This window comes from Notechis scutatus, chromosome 6 (genome assembly GCF_049901735.1).
Source record: "Notechis scutatus isolate UNSWTSFEM ecotype Mainland chromosome 6, rNotScu1.2, whole genome shotgun sequence".
Lineage (NCBI taxonomy): Eukaryota > Metazoa > Chordata > Lepidosauria > Squamata > Elapidae > Notechis > Notechis scutatus.
The window spans coordinates 4,920,402-4,933,936 of NC_142014.1; the positions used below are offsets into that span (position 1 = coordinate 4,920,402).

The 13,535-nt window shown below is 40.4% G+C and overlaps 1 protein-coding gene across 4 annotated transcripts in view; it reads right to left on the reverse strand.

The window, feature by feature from the left end:
• CNTN1 (contactin 1) overlaps nt 1–13,535 on the reverse strand; it is a 290,436-nt gene that overhangs the window by 55,985 nt on the left and 220,916 nt on the right. For all 4 annotated transcript variants that reach the window (XM_087969240.1, XM_087969238.1, XM_087969237.1 and 1 more), the window contains exons 16-18: nt 13,213–13,333; nt 7,551–7,709; nt 3,751–3,900 (exon numbers count right to left, since the gene is read on the reverse strand). In XM_087969240.1, the coding sequence (XP_087825366.1) occupies nt 3,751–3,900; nt 7,551–7,709; nt 13,213–13,333 (430 nt within the window). The remainder of the gene's footprint in view (nt 1–3,750; nt 3,901–7,550; nt 7,710–13,212; nt 13,334–13,535) is intronic.

Below are 13,535 nucleotides of genomic sequence, written 5' to 3' on the forward strand. Positions count from 1 at the left end.
TAATGCTTTTTTCTGTTCATCAAATTATCATAAGCACTTATTTTCCACATAAGCACTCTTACAAGTTTATGTATTCTGTATTTAATATTTAAGCTCTTACATTAAAGCAAATGTAGAAAAAGGAAATATAAATAACATTAGCTCGGTTTATTGGTTTACATTCTGTTTTACTTGGAATTATACAGATTTTCTTCATTGAATTTTTGATTAGCCTGTCTAACTAATGCTTTCTTATTTCTTAAAGTAATGCCAGATTAAATAGTGGTTGTTATTTTTTTAGCAATGCCAATTTGTATTTCACATACGCATTTATACTCAACAATGCACTAAAAAGCAAATAAAAAAGAATAATCTAGACTTTGTTGAAGAATGATATTCAAGCTTTTCTAGACATTTTTACAATGATATACGACTTCCTGGAGAAATGCTGTTATCTCCTTCATACAGTCAAAACAGCATGCATTATCTTGAACAATACGAACAGTGCTAATTCTTCATGTAGAGAAAGAAATACCTGTTGAAGGCAAAATAATATGCACATTCAACTATATGCTAAGTACTAAATTAAGCATTTAAACAAAGCAGGATATGTGTTGCAGAGGATAAGGTCATGCATCTGATATTGGACTTTAGAAAATTAGAACTATTTACCGGGCAGTGTTCCAGGATTGATAAAGATCTGAGGTAATAAGTCTACCTTCATGAGACTGTTTGACAAACTATTGGCTGACTTTACAATAATTCACATTATTGTAAATAAAGAGGTTTTTGCTGGGACTCAGAATTGACTGAGTGCTTTTTGGTAAGGCCTAGGACAGAAAACCCAGGCCCAGTGGTGATATTCAGCCAGTTTGCACCGGTTCAGGCAAACCGGTAGCAAGGTTTTGGCGTAGGTTGCTGAACCGGTAGTTACTTCTGGCTGGCCATGATCCCAACCCAGTCGCCCGGTCGCTGCTTGCTCGCTTGCCCCACCCGCCCAATGCCCGATGCCCACTCACCCCATCCGCTCGATGCTCAGCCACCCACTCACTCCTCAAGGTATTTTTTTACCTCCCAACAATCAGCTGTTCCTATGAACCCCTCGCTTCTTACTGCTTCGCCCGAGAGGCTTCCCTGAGGCCCAGGAAGGCAAAAAGTGGAGGGAGGGGGCATAGTCCCCCTCCATTTTTTTTCCTGAGCCCCAGGGGAGCCTTCTGGGAGCAAAAACAGTCGCCCCCCCGAGGTTTCCCTTAGGCCAGGAAAAAACGGGGTGGGGGTAGTGCTGCAAAAAAACAACAACAACCATGCCCACCCAACCTAGCCACGCCCACAGAACCGGTAGTAAAAATTTTTGAATCCCACCACTGCCCAGACCCCATCTCTGCCTCTCATCAGAGCCTTCCTCAGCCTCCAGGAATGGCCCGGGTTCCTCCCCAACCTCCTTCCTACGGTCCGACTCTGCTGCCAGCTCCACCAGCCACTGGCAGGCCACAACAACATTGGTATCCTTGAATTGTGAACTGGTAGGAAATGATCCCCTCCTTGTGTATTGCATATAGCTAATTCCAGTGAGGAAAACAGGATGAAGCAAGTGGGGAAAATATTTTTCTTTGCTATATTTCCAGTCTAAATTAGACTATGGCAAGGTCCCTACAGGAGAGGGGATTTTTAAGGATTCTATAGGAAAAACAACTAACTTATCTCTGTTCTTAAACACTAAAGCTGTTGCACATAAAAAACAGAGGAGCTCTGATCAACTATCAGAGCCATCATTTTGACAGTTTTGCCTTACTGTAGTCTGTGGAGGCCCCCACGAAATGCAAGCACGGGATAAACTGAACCTGGTTTGTTCTCAGTCTTATAAGTGGCCACACATTACTAGCAAAAGTGACATTTGATCACAAGGCGAGGAAAGTTTCCCCTTTTGTATTTGAGCAACCAAGAAGGGACAGGAAAGACAAAGAAAAAGAAGGAAAGAGGGCAAGAGATCAAGGAAGGAAAAAGAAGGAAAGAGGGGAAGGTAGAAGAAAGAAAGGAGAATGAAGAGGAAAGGAAGGAAGGATGGGAGGAAAGAGATTATAATGAGAGTGAGTGAGGGTCTGAGGTAAATCCTGCCTTAGCAATTGGCCACCAGCAACCCTGTTGCCTTTTGCCATCCCCTTGTCCCCTCCTCCTGACCTCTCCTGGTGGTCTCCCATCCTATCACTGAGGACGTTTTGGTTACAAAGCTGGGTCTCCTCATAAGGAGATGGAGTGGGCCTCCTTCTGACCCACACACTTTGCCCTCCCATGCACACCATGAGCAACCTGGCCAAGGAGAGCGAGCATAGCAGCAGTGGGAGCTGGCCACGCCCACCCCAGCCCCCTGAAGCCAACCATAATCCTGATGCTGCCCTCAATGAAATTGAGTTTGCCACCCCTGCTCTATTAGGATATTTGGTTGGTGGGCAAAACACAAGTGTTCATTGTACAGATAGTCCTCGACTTACAACTGATCACTTAATAACTATTACGCTGGCCTCCCCAAAATCTATTTATAATCCATTTTTGAAGTTACAACAGCTGCACACCCCTGTGGGCGTGTGATTGCATTTTGGGTGCTTGGCAACTGGCTCACTTTTAAGGCTGTTTGCTTGGCCCACGGTCTCATTACAATAATTTGTGACATTTTTTCTGTCATTTACTTCTGGTTTCCAGTGAAAAATGCCCATGGTACTTGCTTAACCACAACATTTGCTTAATGACTGCAGAATTCACTTAATAACTACCCAAACAATGTCAAAAATCAGATTTGTTTACATGATTCCCAACTTATGACCATAACAACTTATAACCATAATTCAAAGCTCAATTACAGTTTAAGTTGAGGACCACCAGTAATATATCACATTTAAATTTTTTTGAAATTGGTGATGTACAACCTTTTTGTTGCAATATAAAATTTCCTTTCAAATAGCAACTGTAGGAATGTAATGTTGACTTGAGTACAACTGGTGGAAAGCTAAGATACATTTGTTTTGAAAAATATAAAAATGATGCACTCTATTAAATTCAGTATATCATACTGTCTGAAAATTCTCATATTTAGTTAAGGGAAATTTAAAACAATCCTTTTAATGGATGCATTTCTTTGTGTAGAACAGCCAGAATAGTCCAGTTCTGGAGAATCCTACTCTAGGAAGACTCAAAGTTGCAAAGGAAGATATAATGTGCTTTAAGAGAGCTCTCTATATACTGAAAAAAAAATACAGTTAGTCCTTAAGCCTATGACTACAATTGAGCCCAACATATATATTGCTAAGTGAGATAGTTGTTACGTGAGCTTTCCCCGCTTTTATGACCTTTCTTACCACAGTTGTTAAGTGAATCACTGCAATTGTTCAGTTATTGACACCGTTGATAAACGAATCTGGCTTCCCCATTGATTTTGCTTGTCAAAAGACTGCAAAAGGTGATCACATGACCATAGGGATGCTATAATGGTCGTGTGAAAAATGGTCATAAGTCACTTTTCTCAGTGCCATTGTAACTTTGAATGGTTACTAAATGAACAGTTGTAAATCAAGGATTACCTGTAGATCGGTTTCAAAATGTGTTTGGCTTTATATCTTCCAGTAAAGTTATTTAAAGTAATTCCTGTATTGAAACATTTCAGAAACACAAATGCTTGAATTTATAGAAATTGTGTTCAATAGTAATTCATTGTTATCAAGTAATCATTCTGAACCTCAAAACAATAATTAAATCAAATGAAACATTTTTTGTACGTACGAGATCCTTCTGTTCTAATTTTCTGTGATGGTATACTAGGGTCTCCTGTCCCTAAAATATTAGTGGCCATTATACGAAATTCATATTCCATCCATGGAATTAAATCAATAACTTTTGCGGATTCTGCATTTCCATCAACAATGGAAGGATCTAAATACAAGCAAAGACAATAATTAAAAACAGCACTGTAACAAAAATAATAACATAACATCCAATATTGGCTTGTTCAAATTTTAATTAATAATCCAGTTTAATTTCTCAAATGAATCCAGAAATATGGATGGAGAAATCTGTTAGGACGATTTTTCTGTTTTCCCTTTTGCCCATTTTGAATTGTTTTTGTTCATTTATTCAGCAGGTTGTATTTAAAAACAAAAACAAAATGTGTATGAAACACATTTATTTGAAAAGAAGTTTCCTTTTTCTTAATAGCCACGTTGTTTAAAAGCTACATTCCATATATGTGTTTATACATTTTTCACTAATGTAGGTATTATTTTTGTACATTTCTATGCATCTTTTGGAAAGAAGTGCAAAATTCTGAACAGTGTGAATATCAAGAGATAATTGCATTCATAGTTGCACATCCTTTAGGAAATACTTCATGATATAATAATGGACATTTAAAAAAAAAACAGTATTATAGTATTTAATGGGTAAAACAATTACTTGAAATATGAGTCAAGCACATTGGCAATCAGTGTGATTGGTGTAATTAATATTACACAAGAACCAATAGCACAAAGTTTGGCCAGTAGTAAGATAATATTTTGGCACAGTGGTTAGAATGTAGTACTGAAGGCTAATTCACTGCTCACTTCAGGAATTCAATTCTGAATTGCTCAAGGTTGACTCAGCCTTCCATCCTTTCAAGGTCAGTAAAATTGTTGGAGGCAATATGCTGATTCTGTAAAACCGCTTAGAGGGCTGTAAAGCACTATGAAGCGGTATATAAGTCTAAATGCTATTGCTATTTGTACTTGCTGATATAATTATTTTTTGAAAAGCAGCCCTGCAAATAGAAATTAAAATAATATTGTTTGGATATTACATGCATTTTCTCTGATACTGCTCTTACATGAACATCCTATTAATAATAGATCTAGTAAAATCTTTAGCTAGCTCATTTCATCCTTCTTTGAGAATATTTTCACACTGCCTAAATCAGTGTTTCTCAATCTTGGCAACTTTAAATTGTGTCAGTTTCAACTCCCAGCATGTTGGCTGGAGAGTTCCAGAAGTTGTAGTACCCACATCTTAAAGTTGTTAAGGTTGAGAAAGGCTTAGATGTTCTGTCATCTATACAAAGCTGACTAAAAAAAATTATTCAGTATTTTTAGTTTCTCTCAGTCATTAGACTATAGTGTGAATTAGACCTGTGTGTGATTTATACAGGTTTAATTTAATGATAATGATCATCTTCGTGTTGATAATCCTGGAAGTTATTCCTCCAACCATGATCTCAAAACTATGTGATTCCTAAGACTTATATAAATAGATAGCTGAGAAGGATACCATTAACAATGGTTAACAGTGTTTCTTAAGAGAGATGGCATCTGTAGAATATGGACCCACACAAATCCAAATTGTACATTCATTTTAAACAACAACAACAAAGTAGGGAGTAATGCTGTATGACACGGGTGTCATACTCATGGTGTTAGGTTGCCATCATGTGATGTTTCATAACGTTTTTCCCATTCATGGAGCTGGGGTGGGTGTGGCCTGTGCATGATGCATCCGGCCCACGAGCTGCTAGTTTGACACCCCCGCTGTATGATTTACGACACATACAGCAACAATTTAAGCATAATGGTTAAAATGAAATAGAGCAAATTATAAACTGGTTCTTCTAATTTAGCTGTAAGGAGATATACCCATGCTACATACAGTATAAAATATAGAGTTGTACTCTGTTGGTTACCTAGTGCAGAGTATCACACCAGTCCATCTGTTCCTTACTCTACTTCCCATTTTTCATGTGTATCTCACTTTCCCAATTTATATTCTACTTTGTCTAGGTTAGAGGTGTTGAACTCAATTTCACTGAGGGCCGCGTCAGGGTTGTGGTTGAGCTCAAGGGGCCAGAATGGGTGTGGCAAGGGTGGGTGTGGCCAGTTTGACATCACTCGTGTTGGAGGCACCTGTGGTGGCCTGGGTGCTCTGCCAGAGAAAACGGAGTCCTGAGCTTCGTTTTTGGCTGCTACAGCCTCCTGCAACCCTCTGCCAGTGAAAATGGAGCTCAGGAGGGCTGTACGCGGCCCTCCCAAGGTGTATTTTTACTGGCAGAAGCACCGCAGGCAAGTCTTTTGTTGTTTCCAGGGCCGGATCTAAGCACCCCGTGGGCCGGATTCAGCCCCTGGGCCTTGAGTTTGACAACCTTGGTCTAGGCTATGGTAGTTAATGTAGATTACGCATTTTAATCAATGCTAATTTTATAAATTGAGGGAGTCATCTTACATTCATGTAACAATGGAATAAGTTAGCAGCAGAAGTGTGAACCCATTACACACATCTAAGTTATAGAAGTTGGATAGCTTTGAAGATCACCTGGAAGACCTTTGCTTGGGACAAGTTGATTGTGAATGTACAAACTATAAAATGTACAGGTTGGGAGGGGATTTGAGAAAGAATCATGGCAGAGACAAATAGTTAATCCTTCTTAAAAGTAAGCCATAATTCTGGAATTACAATAGACAGTTGCTATATTCTTACAACATTTATGCCTAAATAAACAAACTGCCCTTCGCTCAACACATCTTGCTAATGCATGCTAGAAAAATGGCCAGCTACATACAGTATGCTGAGCTATGCTTTTAGCTAGGCAAATGTGTTATGCAAATACAGCAATTTTGTCTTAAGACATACAATTTAGCAAAATAATTGCTAATTTAGCAAATTATTTTGCTGTTGTTGCAGTAATATAATGTTTTATGACAGGTTTGAGAAAATCATATGAAAAACTGCTACACTTTGGGCTTTGAAGTGCATTTCTAGTGGTTAGATTATTATTGAGCCTACAGGTCATGCCCCCATCGGAGTCTGAATCCGAGGAGGAAGACAAACAGCCATCAGGGAGCGGGAAAATGGCTCCATTGGCTGTGGAGGAAGCTAGGGAAGGGCAAAGTCAGGCTGGGCAGAGCAAGGAAGAGGTAGAACAAAGGAGAGGGGGACACAGGGAAGAACGGAGAAGAGAGCAACGTGGGTTGTGGCTTATGAGGGAGGAAAGGGCCCTGATTCCCTTCACAAGGTACACCTGGGAAGGGAGTTTAAAGGAGAACCAGTTGGGAGGGGCGTTTGTTGGGAACAATCGTTGTGTTTACCTTGTGTTTGGCTGCGGTTATCTGAGTTCCTGGCATCCTCCCAACTGGTTTGATTTACTGCCTTGTTACTTCATTTCTGGAACTCCGTATCTTGCTCTGCTGGATTTAATTACCTTATTTTGCCTTGTGAGATTTATAGTTTAAAGTTTTCAGTTTACAATGTTTGGACTGGAATATCTGCAGCCAAAGGTTGGTGCAGGTTTGTGGGAGAGTTTTTCTCCAGACCGGAAGATAACCAGGTCATTGGGGGAAAGGTTGGAGCTAATAAAGGAACTCATTCTTATTCACTGACTGTGTTGCCTTTGTGCTATGCCTCAGGTCATCACACTACACATATATAAACTCATCCATTTTGTTGTTGTTTCTAGTTTGTAGCACATTATCAGGAGTAATTAAAACTGCTGGTAAAAGCGTCTCGTGAATATATCAATGATATTTTATTATTTAGGCTCTGAGGGTTTTTCCTAAGATTCTTACCTGTTTTCATGTCTTTCCAATACTCGGACAGAAAAGTCCTTGACTGAATAGTGTAATTTGATATAGGACTATGGTTTTCTATCCCACGACTCCATGTAAGCATTACAGATGTATTTTTAATATCTTCTACTTTGAGTCCACCAGGAGGTCCTGGGGGTCCTGAAACATATTTCCATGAAAAATTATGATATAATCTTGTCAAAAAGTGAGCCAACTGTATCATATTTAACCGAGTTAAATTATTTCATTGCAACTTTCTGTAATCTACTATTCTCACATATTAAAATTTAATCTGCAAAATCTCAGGTAGCATGGTCAAATAAAATGTTGGCCATTGAACAATACTAGGGAATACTAGATTGGAAAGGCCATTTTATACAGTAACACCATAGTTCTGGTCTCATACAAATCTCATACACTCGTGCAAGCAGACAGCGGGGGCAGCTTCGGAATGGCATGCATGCATGCATGCGTAAAGCTCCACTGGAGTGAGTGGTGAACGTGCACACCCTTCACTCAGGCAAATGGAACTTCACACGCAAGCAGAGGGTGCTTCCCCTCGTGCACGAAGCTCCCTTCGCACAAATGGTAGGCACTTGAATGGTGGGCATTTACACCAAATTCACCTCGCACAAGCAGGGGGAGCTTGAGTGGAGGCCATTCGTGGGGAAGCTTCTTTTGCTGGAAAAAAGGCATCGCACATGAGCACTCTCTGCTTGTGTGAGGGAAGCTTTGTGCATGAGCTCAAGTGCCCTCCTCTCGAGCACCCTTCATTTGTACGTGTGGAGACTTCATGCGCGAGTGCAAGGGCCCTTTGCTCGTGTGAGTGGAGCTTCATGCATGAGCACAAGCACCCTCCTCTTGCACACAAAGCTCCATTTGCATAAGTGGAGGGCGTGCATACCATCGCTCATACCCATGGAACTGCGCATACATATGTGCATGTGCCTGCCACTCACACACCCACCCCTCCACACCGCTGTCTTAAAATACAGAATATGATCTCATGTTTCTTGAATCCTTATCTCTTATCTATAAACCAATTCTTACAGCCTCAGCATTTCAGTCGTGATCAGAAAAAAACCATTAAGGGTTACCAGAGATATCAACATATCTATTTTAACCTTGATCAGGTATGCCAATTTTATATTCCTTCCTATATTTTCTTCTAACAATCTTTAACTTTAGTCCACTTTATTCTAGAATTTGATTTATTTTCATTTTTCTATATCCCTTCTCACACACAAAAAAGCTTTAATAAGCCTATTTTGTAAATCCATTTTGTAAATCCAGGGAAATTATGTAAGTCGCTCTCTTCATTTATTGTTTGTATATCCCTTCAAATATTAAGACATCAGTTGCTTTTTTTTAAATGTCCAGTACAACATCTTTTTCCATGTTTCCATTGAGGCATATGTCTCTGTGGGCTCTGTTAAAATTAACTTCTGAGTTCATTGTTCAAAAATATTCATCAATATGTCTAATGTTAAAATATATTGTTTCATTTTGTAATTGTACAGTTTATGCATCCTTTGTAATTTTTGTAGTTGTGATATTTAGTTCCCTCTATTCTCTGATTTTTAAATTTTCATTTTAGTTGTTATTAAATAGGAAGAATTCTTTACAATTAAATCCAGAATCTTATTTCAAATTTATTTGGACCCTTAGTCCGGTTTTACTTTTTGAAATAAAAAATAATCTTTTTGCTGCTTATCCACTCCTAAATTTTTTAAAGTTCTTAAACTCGTAAGTAACACTTTCCTTTACTAAAGATTGAAAAAACAGTAAAGTAAAATGTGTGGACCCAAAACTTTCTAATAATTTTACAAAAGTTTCAGTTTTAAAAAGTGATTAGAAAAAGAAGTATGCAAAGTTATTGTCTTTTTAGAGATGCTAACCAATGGTTTGTGCAAGATGGCTATTTCCTCATGTCCCTGAGTTCTAAACTTGCCAGAGAAAATAACACAGTTTTGTGAGGGCAGCTATCTGGAGTATTTGTGGGTGATCTTAAGTACTCTTTCTCTGGAATAGAATTATCAGAGAGGTAATCTACTCGTCAGCTCTTCATTCCACCTCAGTTGACGACTCTGGTTTTTGTAGAGCTGTCTTGAGTCCACCATGTCTTTCTCTTGAAACCCAGCTGGAATAAATGTTCAAAGTTCTTTCCAAATTATTGGAAATTGGAAAGTGAAATATAATTGTGAGACTGGCTTCCCTTTGTCATATTTCTAGAGATGATTAAATCTGGGAACAGTATATGATTCTTATATGTTCTTAACTCCTGTGGAAATCCTATATGCCAGTGGTGGTATTCAGCCGGTTCACACTGATTTGGCCGAACCGGTAGCGACGATTTGCATGGGTCGCTGATCTGGTAGTGACTTCTGACTGGCCATACCCCTGACCCGGTCGCCCAGTTGCCGCTTGCTCACTTGCCCCACCTGCCTGATGCTTGCTTGCCCTTCCCAGCCGCCCGACACTCACTTGCTCCGCCTGCCCGACGTTTACCCCACTCAGTTACTCCACACCTCCTATGCGGCACACTGGGTCCTTGTGGCTTGCCTTTCTAACCTGCCTTCCCATGTGGTGCCTGCGCCCCAACTGAGCAGCCCTGATCTGCCTGCTCACAGGTAAGCCTGTGATTCACACTAGCCTCCCTCCACTTGTCCCTGGAGCTTGCCAGCCCCTCCACCATTCCTGGAGCTTGCTGGCCCCCCCACCATCCCCAGAGTTTCTCACCCCCACCATCTACAGAGCTTGCCAAACCCAAGATCCCTGGAGCTTGCTGTGGGCCTCCCCCCACAATCCCCGGGCTCGGCTGGCCGCATGTGCATCCCTGGGACATCTACCCATCCTCCCAGAGTGCCACGGCCACTTGCTTTCTTCCTTTTCCCAGAGGATGCACTACTTCCAGCCCGGCCCAGCCAGCGGGTGGGTGGGCAGGCGGCCCTTGTGGGGCATCTCTTCTGTGCTGGGGCTGAGAGGGGCAGTGGAGGTGCTCCAGGAGGATGGGCAGATGTCCCAGGGCTGCACATGCAGTGTGCATGTGCAGCAGCCTCGGGACATCTGCCCACCCCATCCCCCAAAAGAAGGAAAAAAGCGAGCGCTGGTGGCGCTGCTCCAGGAGGGCAGGTGGATGTCCCGGATGTACCTCCAGGAGCAGCGCCACCATCGCCGCTGCCGCTTGCTTTATTTCTTTTGTCCCCTGGGAGAAGGAAGAAAGCGAGGGGCGGCAGAGGTGCTCCGGGTGGGCGGGTGGATGTCCCGTGGCTGCCTCCCAGAGCAGTGCCACCATCACCATCACCAGTCGCTTTTTTTTCTTCTCCCGCCGCCTGCTATGGAGCTCGCCGGATTAGTTCATCCCAGACCAGGCGTGTGTGTGTGTGTGTGTGTGTGTGTGTGTGTGTGAGAGAGAGAGAGAGAGAGAGAGAGAGAGAGAGAGAGAGAAAGAAAGAAAGAAAGAAAGAAAGAAAAGAAAGAAAGAAAGAAAGAAAGAAAGAAAGAAAGAAAGAAAGAAAGAAAGAAAGAAAGAAAGAAAAAGAAATAGGAAGGGGGAGTGAGAGTGAGAGTGGTGTGTGTGTCTGTGTGAGAGAGAGAGATACGAAAGAAAGAAAGAAAGAAAGAAAGAAAGAAAGAAAGAAAGAAAGAAAGAAAGAAAGAAAGAAAGAAAAGAAGAAAGGGAGAGAAAGACAGAAGAGACAGAGAAAGAAAGAAAAATAAAATAAATAAAAAAGAAATAGGAAGGGAGAGAGAAAGAGAGAGAGAGAGAGAGAGAGAACTCTGTGCTATTATTTTTCATTGTTCCATTATTTATCATGTGTTAATATTTTACACTGTCCCTACAACTAGAGTGATTTTGCTGCCTTTTTTTTGCCTAGGGCTATCACATATTTTTCAGTGATTTACATGCATTCAGTGTCTATAGTCCAGAGCATAAATACACGTGTGTTTATTTTGTAGATCAGGTTGCATAAGTAAGTCCAGCTTAATATGCTATTCTGGCTGGTATGCGATGTTTTGTATACATACAGAGAAAGAAGCACTTTTGTAATCTTTGACTTTTAGGCTTGCTGATAAACATCAGCCATAATACTAATTACTGTTTTGAACAATATGCAGGTTTTATTACACCAATGGCTATTTTATATGTGAAATTATGACTGAAATATTTCTGCACCTATATTGGTTTAGCAGTTCAACGGATGAAGTCCCTCTGCAAATATGGATAGGACTAAGTGCCTTTAAATTGAATTGGATCTGCCTTTTTGTAAAAATGTATGGGTTGGATAGCCAGTCTGATTTTATGTCTTTTTTTTTGTTTGCTCTACAAAGGATTGCATTTGGGAAATATTAAATTAGAACTGAAAATCAATATTGATTTTCCAGGAGGGATTTGTGAGTAATACGTTAATATTTGCTGGCTCCTGCTTATATTTTCTGTTTAGACTCTTGTACACGTTCTTGGAAAGATGATTAATGCCAGTAATACTGTAGTTTCTCTTGAGAGAGAGAGAGATGAGATGTTGCTTCTTGGGAGTGAATTTGGAGAAGGGCAATCAGTTTGGGATTAAATTCCAAATGAAATTTGGCCTTCAGGGTAAGGAGACAGGAAGAACTTTCAACTGCAAGTTTCTAAAAATCTTATTAAAAAATGAAATCTAAGAGGCAGCTCTTTAACTCTTAGCTATTTAATTCAGGAATAAGACAGTTGAAAGGGACTACGGAGGTCTTCTAGTCCAACCCCCTTCTCAGGCAGGAAAACTGAGGATGCCAAAATCTGAGTAAAGGTCCTGAGAAAGGTGTCAAAATAACAGAATAACTCTTAGAAACAGAGGTGGTATTGAGCAGGTTCTGACCAGTTCTGGAGAACCGCTAGCGGAAATTTTGAGTAGTTCGGAGAACTGACAAATACCACCTCTGACTGGAGATTGTACAGTATCCTTCCCCTGCTACGTCCACCAAGCCACACACACTTAACCGGTAGTAAAAAAACAATGAATCCCACCACTGCTTAGAAGGGACCTTGGGGGGAACCCTATACCATTTCAGAGAAATGGCTGTTTAGTCTTTTCTTAAAAACTTCCAGTGATTGAGCACTCAGAACTTCTGGAGACAAGCAAGTCCACTGGTTAAACTTCACTGTCAGGAAGTTTCTCCTTAGTTTTGGGTTGCTTCTGTCTTTGTTCAGTTTCCATGCATTGCTTCTTGTTTGCCTTCTGCTTCTTTGGAAAATACATTGCCCACCCCTTCTTTCTGGCAGCCCCTTAAAAGCCTGTTGCCTATCACACTCTTGCGCAAAGCATGTGAGCCATTTCCTCCTTTCAGTGGTCCATGAAAGTACATCTATATTACGTAGATAATAAAGTCAAAAAAAGGTGAACAACATTTTTGCAGAACTATAGATACGTTGAGGCTGGATGTGACAAGGAATGGTGGGAGGGGCCAGGCGAGGCACCCCTTGACATGAGTGACATTGAGTTGCCACACCCACCCAGTCACATGATCACCAAGCACGCCCACCCAGTCACATGCCCACCAAGGAAGCCATGACTACAGAACCGGTAGTAAAAAAAATTGAATCCCACCACTGCTGTACACTCTCCTGCCCTCCGTCCCCAATGTGGGAATAGCTTAACTTAAAAAAATCAAGAAAATATTTTACCTCTCACAACAAGATCAGCTGAAGCTGTGGCATTATCAACAATTGTCTGAGCAACACATGTGTATCTTCCAGCATGGCGCAACTGGGCATTCTTGACAATAAGTTCACCATTGTCTTTTATCTACAAATCAGAAAAAAATCTGTAACAGTCCTTTAAATTTGAATTTCCTATAGAAGTCAAAGTACTCCTAAAAACAATTTTTTATAAAAAATAAATCAGTAAAATAAATAAGACATTTCTAAATTGCCCATAGCTCTTAAAAATAATATAAATATACCTTATATCAATTAATTATATTGTATTTAAAATACACATTCAAAAT